This window comes from Pleurodeles waltl, chromosome 6 (assembly GCF_031143425.1).
Source record: "Pleurodeles waltl isolate 20211129_DDA chromosome 6, aPleWal1.hap1.20221129, whole genome shotgun sequence".
NCBI lineage: Eukaryota > Metazoa > Chordata > Amphibia > Caudata > Salamandridae > Pleurodeles > Pleurodeles waltl.
The window spans coordinates 688,089,864-688,115,144 of NC_090445.1; the positions used below are offsets into that span (position 1 = coordinate 688,089,864).

At 44.4% G+C, this 25,281-nt stretch overlaps 1 protein-coding gene across 1 annotated transcript in view; it reads left to right on the plus strand.

Annotated features, from left to right (window-relative positions):
• CHST15 (carbohydrate sulfotransferase 15) overlaps positions 1-25,281 on the plus strand; it is a 466,150-nt gene that overhangs the window by 432,289 nt on the left and 8,580 nt on the right. The window contains exon 8 of the mRNA XM_069239132.1: positions 7,213-7,360. Within this exon, the coding sequence (XP_069095233.1) occupies positions 7,213-7,360 (148 nt within the window). The remainder of the gene's footprint in view (positions 1-7,212; positions 7,361-25,281) is intronic.

Sequence of the window (25,281 nt, forward strand, 5' to 3'; positions counted from 1 at the left end):
TGGGAAGACCTTTACCTCTAGGCATCAGGGATAAAAAAAATGTTTTCTTTTTGTTATGTTTTTTTTTTTTTTTAGGTGGGGAGCGACCCCTTAGGCAAGGGTCGCTCCCCTAGGGGGGAAATTATATTTAGGCCGTTTCTTGGGGGCAGATTGGCCTATTTTGATGAGGGCAATCTGCCCCCAAGGGGGGCAGAAACCACTAGACACCAGGGCGTTTTTTTTTTTATGTGAATTTCACGCAAGGGGAGTGACCCCTTAGGCAAGGGTCGCTCCCTGGGGGGGGGGGGGTGGTGGGGGAATTATTTTAGGCCATTTCTGCCCCCCTGGGGGGTAGATCAGTCTATTTTGATTAGGCTGATCGGCCCCCAAGGGGGTCAGAAACCACTAGGCACCAGGGATTTTTTGTTTTTGTTGTTTTACAGATGGGGAGCGACCCCTTGGACAAGGGTCGCTCCCCGGGGAGGGGTGGGGGGGCAAATTTATTTAAGGCCATTTCTGCCCACCCGGCCTAAACCTCTAGGAGCCAGGGCAAATTGTTTTTTTGTGTTTTTTTTTTTTTTTTTTTTTTTTTGAGATGGGGAGCGACCCCTTAGGCAAGGGTCTCTCCCCTGGAGGGGCAAATTGTATTTAGGCCATTTCTGCCCACTTTGGGGGCAGATCGGCCGATTTTAGGTCAATCTGCCCCCAAGGAGGGCAGAAACCACTAGGCACCAGAGATCTTTTTTTTGCGCCGTCACGCAAGGGGAGCGACCTTGTAGGCAAGGGTCGCTCCCCGGGGGTGGTGGGGGGCAAATTTATTTTAGGCCATTTCTGCCCACCCGGGGGCAGATCGGCCTTTTGGTATTAGGCCGATCTGCCCCCGGGGGGGCAGAAACCTCTAGGCGCCAGGGCAAATTTTTTTGTGTGTTTTTTTGTTTGTTTGTTTGTTTTTTTAGAGATGGGGAGTGACCCATTAGGCAAGGGTCGCTCCCCAAGGGGGGCAGAAACCACTAGGCACCGGGGATCTTTTTTTTGCACCGTCACACAAGGGAAGCGACCTTGTAGGCAAGGGTCGCTCCCCGGGGGGGGTGGGGGGCAAATTTACTTAAGGCCATTTCTGCCCCCCCGGGGGCAGATTGGCCGATTGTAGGTCAATCTGCCCCCAAGGGGGCAGAAACCACTAGGCACCGGGGATTTTTTTTTTGGCGCCAATGTCACGCAGGGGGAGCGACCCCGTAGGCAAGGGTCGCTCCCGGAGGGGGTCAAGGGGGGCAAATTTATTTTAGGCCATTTCTGCCCACTTTGGGGGCAGATCGGCCGATTTTAGGTCAATCTGCCCCCAAGGAGGGCAGAAACCACTAGGCACCAGGGATCTTTTTTTTGCGCCGTCACGCAAGGGGAGCGACCTTGTAGGCAAGGGTCGCTCCCCAGGGGTGGTGGGGGGGCAAATTAATTTAAGGCCATTTCTGCCCCCCTGGGGCAGATCGGCCTATTGTTATTAGGCCGATCTGCCCCCGGGGGGGCAGAAACCTCTAGGCGCCAGGGCAAATTTTTTTGTGTGTTTTTTTGTTTGTTTGTTTGCTTTTTTAGAGATGGGGAGCGACCCATTAGGCAAGGGTCGCTCCCCAAGGGGGGCAGAAACCACTAGGCACCAGGGATCTTTTTTTTCCGCCGTCACGCAAGGGGAGCGACCTTGTAGGCAAGGGTCACTCCCCGGGAGGGGTGGGGGGGCAAATTTATTTAAGGCCATTTCTGCCCCCCGGGGGCAGATCGGCCTATTGTTATTAGGCCGATCTGCCCCCAGGGGGGGCAGAAACCTCTAGGCGCCAGGGCAAATTGTTTTTTTGTGTTTGTTTTTTTAGAGATGGGGAGCGACCCATTAGGCAAAGGTTGCTCCCCTAGGGGGCAAATTGTATTTAGACCATTTCTGCCCCCCTTGGGGGCAGATTGGCCGATTGTAGGTCAATCTGCCCCCAAGGGGGCAGAAACCACTAGGCACCGGGGATTTTTTTTTTGGCGCCAATGTCACGCAGGGGGAGCGACCCGGTAGGCAAGGGTCGCTCCCGGAGGGGGGTGGGGGGGCAAATTTATGTTAGGCCATTTCTGCCCCCCGAGGGCAGATCGGCCTATTATTATTAGGCCGATCTGCCCCCAGGGGGGGCAGAAACCTCTAGGCGCAAGGGCAAATTTTTTTTGTGTTTTTTTTTTTATTGTTTGTTTTTTTAGAGATGGGGAGCGACCCATTAGGCAAGGGTCGCTCCCCTGGGGGGCAAATTGTATTTAGACCATTTCTGCCCCCCTTTGGGGCACATTGGCTGATTTGAGGTCAATCTGCCCCCAAGGGGGCAGAAACCACTAGGCACCGGGATTTGTTTTTTGGCGCCAATGTCACGCAGGGGGAGCGACCCCGTAGGCAAGGGTCGCTCCCGGGGGTGGTTGGAGGGTGGGGGGGCAAATTTATTTTAGGCCATTTTTGCCCCCCCTGGGGCCGGCTCAGCTAGAGGCCAAAATCCACAGGTAGGCACTGTTTTCTATGAAAAAATGTGATGTGTCCACGTTGTGTTTTGGGCCATTTTCTGTCGCGGGCGCTAGGCCAACCCACACAAGTGAGGTATCATTTTTATCGGGAGACTTGGGGGAACGCTGGGTCGAAGGAAATTTGTGTCTCCTCTCAGATTCCAGAACTTTCTGTCACCGAAATGTGAGGAAAACGTGTTTTTTTTAGCCAAATTTTGAGGTTTGCAAAGAATTCTGGGTAACAGAACCTGGTCAGAGCCCCACAGGTCACACCATCTTGGATTCCCCTGGGTTTCTAGTTTTCAAAAATGTGCTGGTTTGCTAGGTTTCCCCAGGTGCCGGCTGAGCTAGAGGCCAAAATCCACAGGTAGGCACTGTTTTCTATGAAAAAATGTGATGTGTCCACATTGTGTTTTGGGCCATTTCCTGTCGGGGGCGCTAGGCCTACCCACACAAGTGAGGTATCATTTTTATCGGGAGACTTGGGGGAACGCTGGGTGGAAGGAAATTTGTGGCTCCTCTCAGATTCCAGAACTTTCTGTCACCGAAATGTGAGGAAAACGTGTTTTTTTTAGCCAAATTTTGAGGTTTGCAAAGAATTCTGGGTAACAGAACCTGGTCAGAGCCCCACAGGTCACACCATCTTGGATTCCCCTGGGTTTCTAGTTTTCAAAAATGTGCTGGTTTGCTAGGTTTCCCCAGGTGCCGGCTGAGCTAGAGGCCAAAATCCACAGGTAGGCACTGTTTTCTATGAAAAAATGTGATGTGTCCACATTGTGTTTTGGGCCATTTCCTGTCGGGGGCGCTAGGCCTACCCACACAAGTGAGGTATCATTTTTATCGGGAGACTTGGGGGAACGCTGGGTGGAAGGAAATTTGTGGCTCCTCTCAGATTCCAGAACTTTCTGTCACCGAAATGTGAGGAAAATGTGTTTTTTTAGCCAAATTTTGAGGTTTGCAAAGGATTCTGGGTAACAGAACCTGGTCAGAGCCCCACAAGTCACCCCATCTTGGATTCCCCTAGGTCTCTAGTTTTAAAAAATGCACAGGTTTGGTAGGTTTCCCTAGGTGCCGGCTGAGCTAGAGGCCAAAATCTACAGGTAGGCACTTTGCAAAAAACACCTCTGTTTTCTTTCAAAAAATGTGATGTGTCCACGTTGTGTTTTGGGGCATTTCCTGTTACAGGCACTAGGCCTACCCACACAAGTGAGGTATCATTTTTATCAGGAGACTTGGGGGAACGCTGGGTGGAAGGAAATTTGTGGCTCCTCTCAGATTCCAGAACTTTCTGTCACCGAAATGTGAGGAAAACGTGTTTTTGTTGCCAAATTTTGAGGTTTGCAAAGGATTCTGGGTAACAAAACCTAGTCAGAGCCCCACAAGTCACCCCATCTTGGATTCCCCTAGGTATCTAGTTTTCAAAAATGCACAGATTTGGTAGGTTTCCCTAGGTGCCGGCTGAGCTAGAGGCCAAAATCTACAGGTAGGCACTTTGCAAAAAACACCTCTGTTTTCTTTCAAAAAATGTGCTGTGTCCACGTTGTGTTTTGGGGCATTTCCTGTCGCAGGAGCTATGCCTACCCACACAAGTGAGGTATCATTTTTATTGGGAGACTTGGGGGAACATAGATTAGCAAAACAAGTGTTATTGCTCCTTGTCTTTCTCTACATTTTTTCCTTCCAAATATAAGAGAGTATGTAAAAAAGACATCTATTTGAGGAATGCCCTGTAATTCACATGCTAGTATGGTCACCCCGGAATTCAGAGATGCGCAAATAACCACTGCTCCTCAACACCTTATCTTGTGACCTTTTTGGAAATACAAAGGTTTTCTTGATAGCTATTTTTCACTCTTTATATTTCAGCAAATTAATTGCTGTATACCCGGTATAGAATGAAAACGCACTGCAGGGTGCAGCTCATTTATTGGCTCTGGGTACCTAGGGTTCTTGATGAACCTACAAGCCCTATATATCCCCGCAACCAGAGGAGTCCAGCAGACGTAACAGTATATTGCTTTCGAAAATCTGACATTGCAGGAAAAAGTTACAGAGTAAAACGTAGAGAAAAATTGATGTTTTTTTCACCTCAATTTCAATATTTTTCTTTTTCAGTTGTTATTTTCTGTAGGAAACCCTTGTAGGATCTACACAAATTACCCCTTGCTGAATTCAGAATTTTGTCTGCTTTTCAGAAATGTGGCGGTTTCTGGGATCTAGCATTGGTTTCATGCCCATTTCTGTCACTGACTGGAAGGAGGCTGAAAGCACAAAAAATCGTAAAAATGGGGTATGTCCCAGTAAAATGCCAAACTTGTGTTGAAAAATTGGGTTTTCTGATTCAAGTCTGCCTGTTCCTGAAATCTGGGAAGTTGGTGATTTTAGCACCGCAAACCCTTTGTTGATGCCATTTTCAGGAGAAAAACCACAAGCCCTCTTCTGCAGCCCCTTTTTCCCATTTAAAAAAAAAAAAAAAAAAATTTCACTGTTATTTGGCTAATTTCTTGGCCTCCTTCTGGGGAACCCACAAAGTCTGGGTACCTCTAGAATCCCTAGGATGCTGGAAAAAAAGGACACAAATTTGGCGTGGGTAGCTTATGTGAACAAAAGGTTATGAGGTCCTAGGCGCAAACTGCCCCAAATAGCTAAAAAAAGGCTCAGCAGAGGAGGGGGAAAAGGCCTGGCAGCGAAGGGGTTAATACCCTAGCTTTGCTTGCTGTGGCTCGTTCAACATGGCAGAGAACTGCATTTTCCTATTTTGCTGCTAAACAACATTGACTACTTTTAATTAGGCCCTGCACCAAGATAGTTCTCAGAGTTGCTGCACTTCATTTCATAACATGTTTTATATCGGTGTCTACAAAGTTTATTATTTCATATGCATATGAGAACACTTTGAAACTATTTGCACCTCTCTCTATCTTTTATCTGATGAAGCAGAGGTGTTTTTTTAGAATGGTATTGACATTGCACTTACCTCTTACCTTGTGGTGAAAATCCACCACTATTTCCGTTCACATTCACAGAGCTAGCTCTGCCAGATATATCAGCAGAACAGGTAGCCTAGATTGAGCAGCTGCTCCGGCGCCATTTATGACAGAACTAATATCACACCTTTGGGGGCTCGGTGGCCGAGATAGTGATGCCACCACCAGCAGGATACCTCTCTGAGGCAGCTGCAGATAGGGTGAATTTGCTGCCAAAGGTAATGATAGAGGTTTCTCACTGTTGCCTTCATGCATTGGGGAGCCCCTGTAAAATAAGGCAGGTTATTGAATGCCATGCATACGAGGAAGCTACACTAAATGCATTTGTAGCTGGAATAAAAAGAAATTGGGTTCAAGTAGGGGAGAGAATGATAACGCCACTACAAGCATACCGAGCAAGCAATGTCTAGGGGAAGCAGGAGAAGGAGATTGTTAATGCTGACTGCAGGAATCCTGGTTGTTTTGAGTCTAGAGAGGTGAAGATATATGAGGGGGGGAAAGAAATCCAGGGGTGGAGGGAGCTTCATTATAAAAGAAACAAGGGATGGCGAGGCTGAGTATTATTGGGTGTGTCCGTGTAGGCTGTGTGAGATGAGTGAAGCTTGGGTAGATGTGGATCCTCAGTCAACAAACCAGGTGGCTGAATTATGAACAACTCGACATGCCTTGTGTCTGCTGATTAAAAATATTATGTTTTGATTCTCCTTATTCATTTTCTACTTATTTTTACAGATTTATCTACAGCGGGTAGATTCCTGCGGATAACAGATTGCTTTACTTAACAACAGACATTTAAGCATTCTAGGCTCATTAAGTTACGTTTGCTAATGGCAAGTTTCAAGTTACAGATTAAAAACAAGAAAAAAGATGACATGTGCTCTAGTTCCACTGCCAAATGCGGAATAAAAACTGTAGGATGTAGACATCTAGATTACTGGTGATTTTTAACAGGGGAGGGCCATTTTTTACATCACACATGGCTGCCACCATTTGATGCATTTCATTGTGCAGTGTATGGGGATTACCTCTACGGTAGAGGTCTAGCTATTATACGCCTTCAGATGTAACATGTTATCCTGCAGATGATCCATTAGCTCCTGGAGGCCCCCTCCCTGCCTCCTGAGGTAAGCCCTCCAAGCCCAGTGGGTGGCTCAGTAGTACAACCCCACTGGGTTTGCCTGAAACTACTACTAACAAAATTGGTGATCTGGCTTAAGTTCACCATAAACATCACCTTGAAGGAGCTTGGCTTGCAAAGACATTTGACCACTGAGTGCTCTCTGTTTCTTAGGATGTTTGACTGCGAGGCTTTGTATGTGCCTTTATAATTCCTGTGATCAGTTAGTGAATGAACAGAAGTAGGGATCTCTGGGACACACCCGGCATGCCAGTATTGAGACCAGATCTGGTTGAAGCCAGTTAACACACCTCTGTCTTTTCCAGAAACCAACTGTGTGTCCTCCTATGCAAAGTCCAATTTGTGTATTCTCCTCTGCAAGGTCCCAATTGTGTGTCCTCATATGCAAGGTCCCAAAGACCAGCCCTTAGATCATGATACATACCAGAAATAAAAAATATTCAATGTCACTTTATGGTGGTAGAATTAAATGCATGTTTTTGTGATGATGTGGGCGATGGTTTTGAAGGCTTCTGTGATTTTATGGTGGAAGCGGAGGGAGAGTTGTTAATGTTTGATGCTATCCTGACACCCTGTTCCTCGTTTTCACAGGTGAGGCTTCAGGTGGGTCTCTACGTCATCTTCCTCCTAGACTGGCTGACTGTATTTCCCAAAGAACAACTTCTGGTGCTGAAGCTGGAGGATCACGCGTCCAACATAAATTACACCATGCACCTCGTGTTCAGCTTTTTAAATCTGGGTATGTATAGCATGAGAGAGAAGAGCAACATAGGCTCTGCCTGTGCCGAGGGGCACAGGCTACCTGGAAGTGTGAGGGGGAATGGACAAAGCAATGGAGCTGCACCCATGAGAGGATTGTGCCTCTGCACTGTGAGAGTAGGACACAGCTGTAATATTGCACTGTGAATAGTAACATTCCTTGAAGGATGAACAGGGCATAGCACTGCACTACCTTGTGAAGAGTGGTCAGGACTATAGCACTGCACTCTATTGGATCCAATCCACAGGCATAGAGCGTGCTCTAGGGCTGCGGCCTTGTGACGGACAGGGCGTCAATATTACACTCTGGGTGAAAGAGTGATAATGCCCCTCACTAGAAGCTGGCACAAATATATGGTTGCACCTTGGGTATGGAAGCATAACTCTGTAGCCTACTACTATACACTGGGAATAAAGAAGGCTCTAGCAGTGCACCTAGAGAGTGGACAGAGCTCCATCACTGTATCCAACATCTGAAAGAGCTAGGGGGCTGCTATTTGACAGTTATACGGTTTATAGTCGGGACCACTAGAAGAAGAGAGCTACAGAACTGCACACTGAAGTTTGAGAAAGTTTGAACACTACACTCTGAGGACGTTGAGGCCAATAGCGTCATGTTCTGTGATGAAGATTTGTGTAGGCAGTAGTATCACTGGAAAGGAAAAAGTGCAGGATGGGCTAAAAAAAGTCCACTTCAGGATTTTTAATATTTTGTCCATACCCCTCGCACCCCCTACAGCTCTCCCAGGGGTGCTGGGGACTCTGGTAAAGAACATCACCACGCTAAAGGCAGAGTGGATATGCGACAGTCTGCTTTTGAAAACACAACAAACGCTGCCAGAAGAAAAGAATGTAAAGCTCTCCTTTATTGTTAATTCTCCAGCTAAACTCTTGCACGTTGTATAGGTTTACTACAGCACCTCCCGCAACCCTAGTTCCAGTGCGACTGAACTCTCCCCCTCAGGTTTTACCACTTATTGTCACTCATTTCTGTGGAATCGGTTACTCAGAAGTTTTGAAGCAGAAGCTGGCATTCTCCCACCGACACACCTTGCTCTATGTGATCCCAGCTCTTTACCAAAAGTCACTGCCCTGTCCTACACACCTTACACTTTTGTGCCTCAATTGAAAGAGTCACTCCGATTTACATGCACGTTCACAATATAGAAAGCAATACATCCCCCATTCCGTTCAACGTTTTCAGATTAAATCCTGATTTTCGTTTCATAATTCTATTTATTTTATTTTCTGTGGAGGGAAAAAGAATGGTAGTGATCTGACCATTTTGGTAGCTGCGTTCTAGGAGTCCATACCCAGTTTGTGGGTTAGTTTAAAACATATATATCTTTAACTGTATCATTTGTAGGTCGGGTTAGAGAAAGCTCGGTTGAACAGCCCAGCTGGTCCTCTTCTAGTCCGCCTTCTGTTTCCATGGGCAGAGGGGCTTTCAGCCTGAGGTGCAGGTGCCCTGCTCCGGTGGCCTACTGAGTACCTCTACCTACTTCTGGAATTAATGATATTCAGCCAGCACCCACGTTTTGTGTTGCTTGACCCTCTAATACACACTGTTAGCAATACGAAAAACATATTGGCCACCCACCCAGGTAACTCCAACATACACTTCTCCTTCAGTGGATGGCGCACTGAGGCAGGGCTCTGGACAAAGATGTGCAAAAAAGCCTTTCATCAGTCGGGGCTTTGGTTAAACGTAGAATACCAGAGTTCTGCTATTTCCAGCCTCTTCTTAAAAGGTGTGAGAAAGTCATCCTTTTGGTCCTGATCACCCCAATATTTTCACTGTTATTGACTCTGACTGTGCCCTGCCCTCTTCTAACCAGGGCCAGCCATCTGTTATAAAGTATATGCTAATTACACATAATTATAATTGTCTGTGACAACCTACCTGTAAGTCCCTAGTATATGGTAGGGCATGTAGGTTTAGGGACCCCGTGGAGTTAGGGTACCCATGTGTGCACAGCTCTGGTGTCTGGTGTAATTTTGAAGGCAGGCCTGCTTTGCTGGTTGCTTTTAAAACAAAAGTAAGCACAAATTTGACTTTGGCATTAAAAGTACTTCCAAAGTTTTAAACAAACTTATTTTTACATATACGTCACCCCTAAAGTCTACCCTAGGTACCCCAACGATAGGATGCTGAGTAATTGTAAGCAGGAACATTATATAAGTTGTTTTATAAGTCCTGTTGAGGAAAACTGCCAATTTAATTTTCCCCATTGTAGTGCATAAGCTCCATGATTTTTTGAGGAGCAGTGCTTTATGGAATTGAAATATGCCACACTTTGCAGGACGTGGCCATCACTGAAGGTGGCACCCTGAACCCCATTGGTCAGGGATGCCCCCTGCTTGCCAACCCAGAAACCTGCCTAAATATGAAAGAGCTGCCCAGCAACTCAGATCCATGCTGGAAGAAAATTAGAAGAAGAAGGACTGCCTTGCTGAACCCCTGGTCTGCACCTGAAGGACTGCACCCACAAGGACTGCACCAGCTACAAACTCTGGGCTTCACCACAAAAAGGACTTTGCCTTGCTTCTAAAGACTCAGGAATGGACTTCCTGTAAGCAACAAATACAAAGGAGCTACCAAGGGCCCCCTGCATAAATACCTGCAAGAAGAGCCCAGCTGACCAGCTTCTAGTGGCCTTTTAAGGATTTTGATCAGGTGCATTCTGGGAGCAACTCAGAGCTTCTGGAAGCTTGGAACAAGTATGTGGACACTGCAAGACCACTAAAAGGACGTCTGGAAGAAGGTTCAGACATTTGGAGTAACTTTGAAATAAAGCTTCATAAGGTGACCATCTTGTCGACGAGAGTCAAGCTGTTGAAGTCGAACCGTGGCCCAGCCTAAATTTCAGGTTCATCCCGCTGAAGCTTTGGAGCTTCTCCCCACCTACGATACTTCCAGGAGTTGACCGGGAACTCCCGCCGAGCCAAGCTAGCGATGTTGCACCAAAAGCTGGCAAGGATCCTCACTCAACGACCAGAGAAAAAGTTCCAGAAAAGAGACTTACGGCCTGACTTCGAGTTTGGGGGAGGGGGTTACTCCATCACAACATGACTGATATTCCACCCGCCATATTAAAATCCAATTATAGCCTATGGAGATCATAATATGGTGGACAGGATATCTGTCATGTTTGTGACTGAGTAAACTGTCACCAAACTCTAAATCAGGCCCTAAGTCTGAAGGTAAAATTTTGACCGAGGCCTCCCGCTCAGTGTATCCTACTTGGGCTCCATCGCAGTGGGCCTCAAACTTTGACTTTACCTTAGTCAAACATGAATTGATATCGGTGGATGGCCGTTTTTACTTTTAGAAACACAAAAGGATGATGGTACCCTCACCCCATTCACAGATATAGGTTTAATTCATCGTTCTCGTGCTCACCATGCCACCCCAGTCTGGACTCAGACATATGCAAAACCAGGTCCTCCCTGGACCGGAAACAAGCATCCTGGTACTGGTTTCAGGGTATCACCTCTCATCAGCTAGGCTAGCTTGAATCTAGTGGCACAGTGAGGACCTGGCTTGGCTCATGGTCCAAGCTACCAAGGGTTGAGCGAGGATTAATTTATTGAGATCTTGGCTGGGCCTTATGTGAGATTGTGTAGTTATTACTTAGTATAGGTACCTACCTGCCCTTACTAATAATCCACTTTCTAACAAAAGGGGTCTCTAGCTCCCCATGTAGAAGGTCACAAAGTCACATGAGATTCCCCCATGTACAACCTGAGTCCTACTCTTCCCAGAGATCTGAAAACACAAATACCTTGCCCTGGGGGGAACAACTCATGAAAGGTGGCATACTCCCATGAGGCACAGGTGCCATAATGTAAAGTATTTAACCTACAGTACAGATAAATAAAAGGAGAGCACTGGAAACCGGAATCCTTGCTGCCAGTCAGGCGTGAAAGATGAACACCAACTAATAATATGGGTGTAGCTTGTGCCTGGTGCCCATCAGTTACAAACAGTGCATGGGTGTATGTTTGTAGGTGTACTATGTCCTTTGATAACTCATTGCACTTTCTGTAACTTACCTTTCACCAGTTATTCTAGAATGTTGACCGGTGTGAGGTCCTGCATTCTAGGATGGTGGACAGGTGACAGGTCAGAGCCTGGAGTCCCACACTTGTTGTTTTTACATATGTCACCCCTGTGTCTCAGTCATTTTATTTATTCATAATACAGAATAAATACTTTATGTTATCTTACTTGTGCCTTGTGAGAGTATGTCATCTTTCATAAGGTTTACCCTTCGAACATTAGCAATATGCAACTTGTGACCTGCACATTTTAGACTTGCATAGTTTTGCCATGTACCCTATATTCTGTCATCAGCACCATTTGTGGTGTTCTGCTGTTTGCACCCAGGAGATTGGAAGGCCCACTGCTACATTTGACCTATGGCTGTCTTTGACAATCTCAAGATTCAAACTGAGCGTGCAGTGCCGTATTTCTTGAAAGGCAGCAGACATGATTGTAAGCCGAGCACAAATCAGTGGACATGATCAGAGAGAAAGGACATAACACACTAGCAGCCTCTTCCAATCAACAACAAAACTGAAACAATAGTAAGATACCTTACCCAACAAAAATTTTAAAAAAGATGCACATCTTAAAAAGAAATGAGAAAATCAACAAGAAAATATACAATACAGAAAATAAATCTTTAAACTTGCCTGGAGCAACTCAGTTTCTCGTGCTGCTTGAGCTCTCTTTACTCAGTACACACTTCCCTTTTTGCATACCAGTTATAGAACTCAGTGACAGGTCCATATCCAGATCTCCACGGATAGTAGAAGTACTTCCACCACCAGCACACACAGGAAAACATCCATCACTGCTAGATTTTAGAAAGGCACAAACCTCAAGTACACACCCATCAACAGCATACTCAGGAACACTTCCCACATTCCTAATCCAACTTTGACCTCATGCCCATGAAGCCACAAATGACCATTAGATAACCTCAAAGTTCTTTCATTCTCCATCACTACCTACACTTCACATAGAGGACTAAATCCCACTCCTGCCTTCCTAACCTGACTTAATATGTGACTTAAAATGTGCTACGGCCCCTCTGTCAAACACTCTAGCACAAACTCATTTAATTTTATTAACTCTTATTTTGTTTTTACTTTGGCTTAATACAACCTTGTCTCTCATCTCACTTAGCATCTCATTTTTCATTCCATTTTCAATCATACATATGCCCTCATGAATTTGCTCACCCATGCTGGACATAAACAAATCATGGATTATCCTTCCCCTGAAAGCTTTGAAGGATGTAACTCCTGTAACACTGTGCGGAGTATTACTATAAACCCCCAGCATGGATCTCGGAAAATTCTCAACATTCAGTTTAAGAGCAACTGCCCTCTCACACACTCAGTCACTACTCTTTCATTCTTTTATTAAGCATTCCCATGAGGTCTGTACAAACTACTCTTCTTGGGTTTAATCATTGCAATCTCTAAAACTTTCTTTATTGCCACAAAGATAAATTGCATCCCAGTATTATTTCAGCCGGAAACCCCGTCTTTTAAACAATATCTATGAGGAAAACCAAAACACTCCTATTGCTTGTCTCCTTGACAAACCTCACTTCCAAACATTTCGACATATAGCCCACAGGGACAATTGCAAATGTCTGGTTCTGAGGCAAAATGCTGAAAATTCCTAAAAAATCTTTACTATGCTTGTCTCGCATTCTGTCAGGACATCCAACTTAAGCCATGGCAGGAACCCTAGATTGCAAATCCTTGTCATTATTCAAACTCACCTCTGTATCCATCTCCCCAGCTCTCTACCCATGGCAGGCCACCAATAACTATTTCCCTCTCTCCTCTTATTAATTGTCATGCCTAAATTCCCCTCCTTATTGATCTCCACTAATCTAGTCCAAAATATACATGGGGATATCAATTTATCACCACAAACCAAAGTATGACCTTCAAGTTATATCTCCGGCAGGACTTTGATAAAACTTGGAAGCTCCAATGGCAAACACCTTTCGTTAGGCCAACAATCTTTCATAACCTTAGTTAATGCTATGTCATCACCCAAGGCTTCCCTCCATTTATTCTCTCCAATACACCTAGCAGACATCCACGGAACACTAGCTACCAGACATTGTACATCCTCCTCATCATTCTCTAAAGCAGTATATGTGCCCTCAGCTGTTGACAGGTGAGAAAGACAATGCTTAGAGCAAAGTCATACCAATTTGGCGGTTGCCCTACTGGAACCAACATTATTCTCACTCAGTGTAGGAATCAAAGATTTGTGATCTGTGCGTATAGAAAATGTATTCCATCACAGATACAATTTAATTTTTTTGACTGCCCAAGGATAGGCCAACATCTCCCATTCTATAACTGGATGTTGGCATTCATGGAGTTTTAATGTGCGAGATGCAAATGCATGGGTGTGTTCATTACTACCCTCCCTTGAGACAGCACAGCACCTATGCCTACCCTACTACCATTTACAGTTATGTTTAATTTCTTCCCTGGAATATAAGAAGATAAAAGAGGTGCCTTACGTAACAGCCCCTTAATGTGCATAAAAGCTCTTTCTTGCTCCTCCCTCCATTTAAAGGATACATTTTTAAAAAATGTGTACTTGGGTTCAACAATTATAGCAAAATTTGCAATGAACTTCATCTAGAACTTGCACATTCCTATGAACTCCAACATCAAAATTGACTGGTCTGGGAAACTTTTCATTTGCCCCCAACAACCCTGGTTGGGATCTGATCCCCTCACTCGAGATCAAAGGTTTTAAATGTTCAATTTTCCGGACATTAAATACACATTTATCTCTTATGAACCCTAATCCCATGAGAACTTTCAAAACTGCATCCAAACTTTGCAAATGTTCCAATTCATCTTTTCCATTATTAAAAAGTTGTCTTTGACAGCTAAACATCTATTCAAACCAACAAACACTAAGGGGCATATTTATACTCCGTTTGTGCCGGAATTGCGTCGTTTTTTTGACGCAATTTCGACGCAAAACTAACTCCATATTTATACTTTGGCGTTAGACACGTCTAGCGCCAAAGTCCATGGAGTTAGCGTCATTTTTTAGCGTGGACACCTACTTTGCGTTAATTATATGTAAGGTAGGCGTTCCCGTCTAAAAAATCGACTCCGAGGCATGTGCGTCGGATTTATACTCCCGGGCAAAATTCACGCCCCCGGGAGTGGGCGGGTCAAAAAAAATTACGTACGGCCACTTTTGCGCCGTTTTTTTGCGCCTGCAAAAGGCAGGCGTTAAGGGACCTGTGGGCTCTGAAGGAGCCCAGAGGTGCCCTCCCATGCCCCCAGGGACACCCCCTGTCACCCTTGCCCACCCCAGGAGGACACCCAAGGCTGGAGGGACCCATCCCAGGGACATTAAGGTAAGTTCAGGTAAGTTTTTTTTTTTGTGGCATAGGGGGGCCTGATTTGTGCCCCCCTACATGCCACTATGCCCAATGACCATGCCCAGGGGACATAAGTCCCCTGGGCATGGCCATTGGGCAAGGGGGCATGACTCCTGTCTTTGCTAAGAAAGGAGTCATTTCTATGGGGGTTGGGAGTGAAAAAAAATGGCGCAAATCGGGTTGAGGCGAAAAAATTGCCTCAACCTGACTTGCCCCATTTCTTGACGCCCAAGCCCCATATCCCCCTACGCCGGCGCTGCCTGGTGTACGTCGTTTTTTTTAACGCACACCAGACGGCGCCGGCGGCTAACGCCGGCTAACATCATTCAATAAATACGGCGCCCGCATGGCGCTTCAGAATGGCGTTAGCCGGCGCTAATTTTTTTGACGCAAAACTGCGTTAGCGCAGTTTTGCGTCAAAAAGTATAAATATGGGCCTAAATTCATAAGACACTAAAAGACATGCTACGGCTGGCCCCTATCCAGATGGAATTCTTCTGATATGGGATGTGCCATCAGGTGTAACAAACACTGTGAGATGGCGTGGCTCCTTGTCCCATAGTACTTGATTGTAAGCATAGTGCAAATCAAGTTGGAAAAAAAATCCACCTGTCTGGCATATGTAAACTCTTTAGCTCCCCTAATTATCTCAATAAACAGATCTTCCACACACAATACCTGTTCCTTTCAGACAGGTTTCGGTACAATACTTAAACATCATGGGTGATCCCAAGCTAAAACGTTAGGACCCTCTAGATATACATACACATAGCCTTTTACTCCACTTCCAAACTCCAAATAGAACATCAAATTAATTTTGAAACTATTGTACCCCCAGGGTTAATACCCGAGAGGCATTAGGTTGTGGTTAAGATCCCTCTCATTTACTAAAGATAGTCATATTAGACCGAGAATCAGGTAAGAGGGACACCACGCCCATCCGCCACACCCCAACAAAATTCTCCAATAGATCTTTTGTCATGGGAACAAACTGCTCCATTACTTTCACACACAAAACCAAATTGCTCAAATTATTTGGAAAACTTAAATCATTTGACCCTTTCAGAACTGCCATTTCTGAACGATGCCCTGCAAACCATGGCAAAATACCCAGTATTAGTATTGTGTACAAATTCCATATCTGGCCACTTAAAAAAATTATCTATAACAACAATTACATATCATTGCTCATGTTTTCACAAATGGGACCCATAATATATACACCAATTCTCTCCCAATGCATGTGGGGACTGTTGATGGGATGTAATGGTTGTTTCAGAGTAATTTGTGTTTTGTCAGCACTTTCATAAAGAATGCAATTCCTCAATTTCCTCTCTAAGGTATGTCCTTGTCTAGACCAGGCCACTAGTACAACATTCTTCATTCTGCTATTAGTTTTACTGATTCCTAGATGCCCTTCATGACAAATATCCAATATTCTTGGTTTTAATGAACCTGGTGGAATGACCTTCCCATTTCTCAACATCAGCCCCCCTTTTAGAGATAATTCATGTTTAACTTCCCAAAATGTCAACAATTGTTTTTCTATTTTATTTTATTTTTCTCATGCCATCCATCTTTCACCATCTTGTACACTTCCATAAGTATTTCACCTCTTTTTGTGCTGTATCCCGCTCTTCACACATGACACTGGGAATTTCATTCAGAGTGCTGGCTACACACCATTCATCATTATCTATCTCCTTAACCTCAATCAAGAATAAAGCATCCTGCTTAAGAAATCTACAATTACATTCTTTGCTCCTGGCATGTATTCCACATCATAATTATATTCCATTAATTTAATTGACAGGCTGGCTAGTCTGGGAGATGTATTATATAGCCCATTTGTGGTTAAAACCTTTGTGAGTGGTTTGTGGTCATTCAGTAAGATGACTTTGACTCCCCAAATGTACTGCCCAAAATGTCCTAGACCCCACACACAAATGTGTCTCTCACTCAATCACAGAATACTTCTCCTCTGTAGGTGTTAATGAGCGGGATGCTAATGCAATGGTACACTCTTTACCATTCCCCGAACTTTAATCAAGACCGCTCCAATACCTTTACCTCTTGCATCTGTCGTTATCACACTTTTCAACGTAGGGTCTTACCCTTGTAATGGAGGTGCATTGCATATATTCATTCTTTATCATTAACCATGCCTCCTGACATTTGTCAGACCATTCAAATGTATCCTTAAGCTTTAATAGTTGTCGCAAATGATAGTTTTTTGATGAAAAAATGATCCCAAATTTGGAATAAAATTCTACTAATCCCAGAAATGCTCTCACTTGATCTTTATGTTTTGGTGTGGGGGAATCTCTAATGGCTTTCAGTAATTGATCCTTAGGTTTGAACCCTTCTCTTGTTATCTCATGTCCCAAATAAGTGGCCTGATTACTGGCAAATTTGCATTTGCTGTAGTCAGCTGTAAAGCCTTTCCCTTCCAAGATTTGCATAACTTGTGTCAATTTCTGGTCATTTTCCTCCTTGTTCCTACCAATTATTAGTATGTCATCTTGGAAGAACATTATTTTTTTATTCCCTTGAATAACATATACATCAACCTTTGAAACATGGCTGCAGCTGAGGCCAGTCCAAACGGAACTCTTTTAAATCTGAATCAACCAAAAGGTGTCACAAACATTGTTAAACTCCTACTTTTAGGATGTAGTGGCACTTGGTGGTAAGCTGCTTTTAGATTTATTGCGGTGAATCATTTCATGCCCTTAGTGCGAGATAACATCTCATTAATTTTCTGCAGAGGAAATCGGTCCACCAAAATTCTCCTATTAAGATCTCTGAGGTCCACACATAATCTGATCTTGTTATTCACCTTCATTGCCACTATTAGGGGTGCAACACACTCAGCAGATTCCACTTGTTCAATCACACCTGCTGACAACAACTTCTCAAGTTCAGTTTCTACAGTTTCTCTTAAGCCAAAGGGAATATTCCTGGCTTTGTGTATTTTAGGTTCTACATTAGATTTTAGCACACTCCTATGTTGAAATCCTTTGAGTTCTCCTTACAGCCTACCTATTCTTAAACTTAAAAAAGCAATTCTCTATAGCCCACCAAGCCTATGCTTTTGCCCGTAAATGTTTTAGGTGAAATGTTAGGATGCTCCAAATCAGTACTCAAAATAGGAGCAAATTGTGAATACCATATTTTTGTTTGATAATTGTATACGGCTAGCCTGAGTATGCCACAATGGATATGTTCACCCCGCCTATGTACATATTGAACATTGGTTTCTTACAATGGTTATCCATGCTTAAAACATCTGTATCAATACTCAGTACACATACATTTAAATCTTCCACCACATCTGATTTATCAGATGATGCCTTGATGTTTGAATCTAACATTAAAATACTTTTTTCTTGCCTTTCTTCTTTTGACATACTTTGTGAAAATGTCCTATCAACCCACAATTTGAACATTTTTGTTTCTGAGCAGAACATTTCTAGTCATTGGCTAAGTATGCACTGCTCCCACATCTGTGGTATTTTTTTCCTGATAATCGTGTATTCATTTTCTTTTTCTGTCTTCTTATCCAACTGTCTTTGGTGCAACTTCATTCTTTTCACCCTAGCCACCGTTGTACTTTCCTGATCCTTTTTCTTTTCCCCAGATAGTAGTGCCTTTGCACACCTACCAGTTAACTCCGTCCTTTTTACTACATCGATAACGTCTTGCAACGGTGATTCAATTTTAGTCCATAAAGTATTCTGAATAGATGGGTTCGCTGCCTGCATAACTATTGATCACGGATCAATTCATCATGCAATACCCTAAAAGGGCACGTAAGGGCTAAATTCTTCAAGGCTGCAACATAGTCTTCAATTGAATCATCTTTAGTTTGTTTCCTATAAAAAAATGTATATCTATCCAACGCTACACATTCTGTGGGTTTAAAATATGTATCCAGACTTTGCAACGCATCATTAAATACATCTCCTTGACCCATTGGTCCCCATTTTTGTTCTGTACGGTTGTATATTTTTAGTCCACCAGGTCCTAGACAGTCTTATGAGGAGGTATTTCATCATCACCTCCAAAGTAGCTAAGTAATTAATAAAATATTCTCGCCACTCATCCCATTTCAATGTTGGTTCTCCCGATGAAGATAGAAAAACTTGTGGTGGTGAAAGATTCCAAATGTTCCTTGTGGCCATTGCGTAGGTTTTACTCTATAAATGTCGCTATGGTAAAATGGTGTATATTGTAACACTGTATCTCCATAAAATCTAAATGTTTAACTTAATAGTTATTCCAATATGGCTTCAATCCTTTACAATTTAAAATGAACGTATTCAGTTAATGTGAATTGTATTGTACCACAAAATGTCTGCCAAGTATCTTCTTAAACAGCCCAATCCAAAACGGCTGCCAAGGATAAACGTTGTGCATCATGCGTCATGCAACTCACATTCCAGTATTGCCGTTGGTCGCTGACTATTGTTAAAAGCTATAACACACAATATCTTTTCTTCCTAAAAAAAATATATTAACCAGTTCAATTAAAAGTATCTGTGGAATGTCAGTAAATTATTTGTTGAAGAACAAATAAATATGTCTCCTCCATACCGCGATGACTGTGGCACGCAGGTTCTTCCTTTTTAAAGCTGGGGTGGACTGTAGCTCGTCGCCAATTCCTGTAAGGATTACTCCACACTGAGGACCATATTTATACTTTTTTAGCGCTGCATTTACGCCACTTTTTGATGCAAAAACGGTGCAAACTTACAAAATACAATTGTATTTTGCAAGTTTGCCCCGCCTTTCCGTCAAAAAATACCGCAAATGCGGTGCTAAAAAAGTATAAATATGGGCCCGAATTCTTTACATCCTTTTTATACTTTATTTCTTCGCCCGACAAACAAGCGGAGGAGCCGTCGCGTTACATCTTCTCTGACGGTTTAACTTCGCACATCATTCAAAAACCGAACTTTAAACATGCGATCTGCGGTTCATCGTACGGTGCCCCGAGAGGCACCCAGCACGGTTCCCTGAACGATCTACACATTGCTCAACCCACTACATGTTATTTACATACATCTTAACACATACCCTTTTTAATAACTGATGGGGAGCAGGCAATACCTATGCCCATAATATTGGTTGGTGTGCATCTTTCATCCCTGACTGGCAATTAGGATTCTGGTTTCCAGTGGTGGGCATGCATGTTCTATTCTGGGGTCCTTGAACTCTAAAAGTTGTTGTACCCTAACTGCTCTATGCTGCCTCATTATATATTTCCCTGGGTAACCCTTTTTTAATATAGATCATAAATGCTCTGTGTGGGTCCAAGAAGTCTCTTGGATATGCTTTCAGGTGCCCAGCTCGCACTAATCTTCATCCTCACTTCACTGTGCACCATATCATGAAGCCAAGCCTCTACTCTGGAATCAAAGGAGGGCACCCATTACATTGCCACGCTTCATTTTGCCAACAGTAAAGCCATAGATACCAGTTTTCATGCTTTTAGTGGAATATTTTGCGTTTGGCCCAGGAGTGCCATTTCTGGAGTTGGCACAATGTCAAGTTCCACTATCTCTGCTATTGCCATGAATACAGATTTTCAGTAGTGAACCATTTTTGGGCAGTTCAAGCAATATGTAAAATGCCCACACTCATAGCTTTACATTTTGTATATATTTAATTACACTGCCAGGTGCAAACTTAATGACAAAATGATGCCCGTTCATTGTTCAGAGTGGTTGTGCCCGAATGTATCTATCCAGGAGTTCACAACGAAATACTAAGTCATTCTGGGCTACCCTACTTTGCCTTTAGCTGCCTGTCGGCCAGTGGTGCAGTATGGTTGATGGCTGAAGAGGACCAACCCCCTGCTTGTGGAGGGTCCAGATCGCAGTGTCTGGGCTGGCAAGATGAATAGGGCCCGGGGCTTCTGGCCTGCTTCTCTTATTATTGAAAGGACCATGTTGCTGCTCCTGATGGTGTATTGAAGAGTGGAGTAGGGGACTGTGGGAGCTGACCTTGGTCTGAGAGGTCAACTGGGCTTACGTGAGCTTTCCATGTTGGCTCTGAGCATTTGCAGTGGAGGAGGCCCAAGCAGCCTGAGAAGCAAGTGGCTGGGCCAACAACTGCTGAGTGTTGTGGAGAATGCATGCTGGGCCTTGGCTGCTGCATGGACTCGACCACTTGGGGTCCTGAGTGATGATATGCACCCTCCCTTGTGAGTGATTATCAGCATGGGAGACCCCTGATGTACTACATTGCAGGAGTGACCCTGTCTCAGCTTAGCAGCAGGAATTTGGTTCCCCGGTGTCTGGGCTTCTCCTCTGTCCTCAGACATGCTGACTTTGGCTATTGCACCTTCAATTATGCACCTCTGTTTTGCTGACATGGGAAACCACTTTGCTCCATTACTTTCGAGTTGGAAGTTGGTGTAAACAGGCTCCCACATACCTTGCCTTAAGCAGGAACAATCTGCAAGGGCTTACACTGGGGGCATACCCTCAGACGTTAGGCTCCTCACTGCATGCACTCAGAGTCAGCAAGTGTTCTTCTCTGCCGGTGGGGAACACCTGGAGCACCCAGCTTTGGTTTGTGGGAATCCAGGTTCTTAAATGTCCATACTACTTTAATTTCCTGCGACTATTGAATCAATGAGGAGACCACTTGTTATTACATGCTGGACAATGGGCAGATTCAGACCCCTAAAGACAGAAGACTTGTTTGGAGATGTCCAGTAGGGCTTCCTCTAGGGCTGAGAGTATAGTGGAACCTAGCAAGCTCGATGCCATTTTAAATACAAATAAAGAGACCAAAGGGACATTGGAGAACAAAATTGATGTGGTGGCTATCGATTTTGCGCTACTGTGGGCCGATCATCAAAAGACCTCTAAGAGGGACACCACAATTGAAATGTTTCTAGATGAGATTCAGCCTGCAGTGAAAGACTTAAGTCAGCAGATGTCTGAAAGGCAACAGAAGCCGCAAGTGTTGAGGCCAGAGCTGAGGATACAAAGGACAGATCGCACAGCAAAAAGTAAGAATAGTGGGACTTGCAGAGCAAACAAAGGCCCGAGACATGGTCTCTTTTTGGGAAAAATGGATACCTGAATTTGTAGCACTGGCTAGCTTGTCTCAACACTTTATCACTGAACAAGCACATTTCAGTGGAGTTTCACTTTCACTGTTCAGTTTCACTGGAGGTCCTTGTGAGACTTCCAGTTACCCCAGGCAATAGTGGTGGCCCGCCTTCTTAAGTATTGAGATTGAGACCTTATATTGCAGGCAGCTTAGCAGCTAGACTTACTAATATTTGTTAACTAAAAGATTCTTGCATTCCCTGACCACACACTGGCAGTTCAGTCTAGGAGGTGTGCCTTTATGTAGGTAAGTGTGGGTTTTGGCAACTAGAGATGAAATACAGGCTAGTTTATCCTGCAACTCTAAAGAACATTCAGCAAGGCACTATCTCTTTTTTCATGGACCTGGGTGAGGCCTAGGAGTGGGTCACCAAACTGGCATCTGAGAGAGTAGTATTGCCGACTCCAAGGCAGCTCCAGAGATCGCACAGGCGTAGGGGGTGTTAGCTGGCTGACAAACTGAAACTTTCCAAGCCAGTGCCAGAACATATCATATCATGATACCCTTCACACTATGAGCCACTGGGAAGACGCAGTCCCCAAATTGGAGCACGGGCTCCCGCTGGGAATAAGATCACATGGCCTTGGGTGACAAAACAGATTGACATTTCGGATTTGTCAAGGGTTACAGACATGACTGACGATTACATCATCTCCTGAACACATTAACCCTTGAACTGTAGCTGAATGAGTTGCTGTTGTATCAGGTAACAGAGCAGATATGGGGGTGGGGATATCTGTTATTATGAATTGGGTTGCACTTTACGGGCTGAACATCAGCATTCATCCACTCTTGAATACAATGATTGCTTCCACAAGTACTGATGGGCACATATTGATGGCTAGTGGCAATTGAACTTATTGTGAGTAGCTTACATTACAGCCGGATGAAGTGATGATGTATCCTCTATCTACGACGTGCCTTTTCCCTTGTATACTGGGCCTGTATTGGTCCTAGCATGGAAAATTGCAAGCTATGTTTTTCTATGGGTTATCGTGGGCGGCAGTGTGTTTTACTGGGCTGTGGGTGCAAAACAGTTGGGGTTATTGTTAGAGGTTTTTCCTAATCAGGCATCACAATTCCTTCTTGTTGGCAGAGGATTGGCTGCCTCTTCATTCACACAGTGCACAAGGCAGTAAGCCTGGGATAGCTGGGCTACTCGGTGTACAGATGGGACACAAATGAGGAAGCTGCATTTTAAACTTGCTAACTGGGAATGTCCGTGGCATGGGAAGTCCAATCAAGAGGCACACATTGTGTGCATACCTTCTGAGAAGGTTAGTGCATTTTGCTTACTTATAGAACTTGGATGAGAATGAGATGGGTAGGTGTAGGTGCCAGTTATACAGCACAACATGCTCCTCATACACCAGGGGTATGCAGATTTGGCGAGACCCACGGGTCCTGTTCCAGGTCACTGACGACAAAGAGGGTAGGTACTCCATTCTGATGGGGAGCATGGATGGATGTGCAGGTGGGTTTTCTTGATCTTGTGCTGAGGGCTCTGCTGAATGAGGCTGAGTGCTTTACTCTTTGAGGGTAGGAATTGTATTGTGCCTTGTCAGTGGACATGGACAGATCCTTGTCTGTACTCCCAGGTGCACAGCCTTCCTGTTGTTGATCAGATTCAACCAGTGCCTTGATAACTAGGAGTTGTTGGACTGTTGGTGCAAAATGCACCAGACGGAGGAGTTTTCTTCCTATTCCCCTGTACACATGCTTCACACCAGAACTGATTTATTTCGGTATCACCCATGCTTGCAGTGGTAGATACTGCACACTGATCTAATTGATAAGCCTCTATCGCACCTCAACCCAATGAAGTTGATACTAAGATAGGGTATACTGATTAGCAGAATACCATTGTGATGCCTCTAGCCTGGAGCCTGGCTGGATCCCCCTTATAAGGACTTGCTCCGAAAGAGATTGACTGAATACCTTGAAGATGATCAGGGCTCCGCATGAAATGTGCTTTTAGAGTGGGAAGCATTTAATATTAGTAATAGGGGTGCCTACTTGTGTATGACGTATGGTTTGAATAAAGATTTGGAAAGGACTGTGATCAAACTCGAAGATGGGCTCATGACATATGAGTTTGGGGCATTTGATGACCCTCCAGATTCCCTCTTTTGACTCAGGTCAGGAAGAAGTATGGGGAGTCTTTCGATATACTTGGCTTGCATCATTATAAAGCATACATAGTATAGTGGCACAACAAGAGAGATAAGACCGGCAGGTTACTAACCAGGTTGATCCGGGCTGTGAGGATGCGTTTTCAGGTCACTGCTGTCTGGTCAAGGAATGGTACAGTGCCAACACACAAATCACATTTAATGAGATAAAATACGACTATTATCTCTCCCTTTACTGGCAGGCATGAGAGCGTGGCCTGGGGAAGCAGCAGGGTTATATTCAAGCTGTCCAGTTCAAATGACTATTACCTCCTCAGGCACAGACTGGACACAGCAATTGAAGAGGTGGCAAGGATGGTGAAGGCCCTCACCACAGGGAGACCCCTGACAGTAATGTCAACAATTCTAAGCTACCTGCTTGTAAATGCCCGGACCCTTCTTCTACAGGCTTATCGGGCTTCTGCTGGTGCTGGAGTGTTGACTCCTTCTGTAGCTGAAGCCATAATCATATCCCTGCTGAGCCAGGACAGGATCCATTGGACATTGAATATTTTCATCCATTACCCATGTTGAATCTTGATCATAAAATGTTAGCCAAAGTATTAGGTAATATGTTTACCTCACTGATGCCTGACATTATTCAACCTGGTCATTCAGGCTTTATTTCAGGCAGGAACAACTCACTAAACACTCAGAGGCTTTTTCATGTTATTAATTATTCCATTTTAGGTGCTGCAGATTCCTTCTGCGCTGCTATGGATATGGAAAAGACGTTCAATGCACTTGATTGGAACTTCCTGCAGTTGCTCATGGAGGAGATGGGCTTTGGGAGGGATTTCAGAAGTTCGGTTTCATTGTTGTATACGACCCCTATGGCAAGAGTGCACACTGGCTGGATGGTGTCGTAAACCTTCAGGGTGGAGCGTAGTTCGAGACAGTAGTGACCCCTGTCCTCTCTCTTGTTTGCGCTGGGCATGGAGCCTATGGCAGCCACTCTCCGGGAAGGGAATCTCATAGGAGTCATACACATATCCTACAGAGGGATACACCCATATCCCTTACCTCTATGCAATCACTGTCCTAATTTATATATGCAATCCTGAGATCCCCTGAGGAATTTCAAGACTAAGTCTGGCCTCCTTACAAACACGGAAAAGTCATGTGCTTTAGCCCTTAATGTGATAGAGGGGACC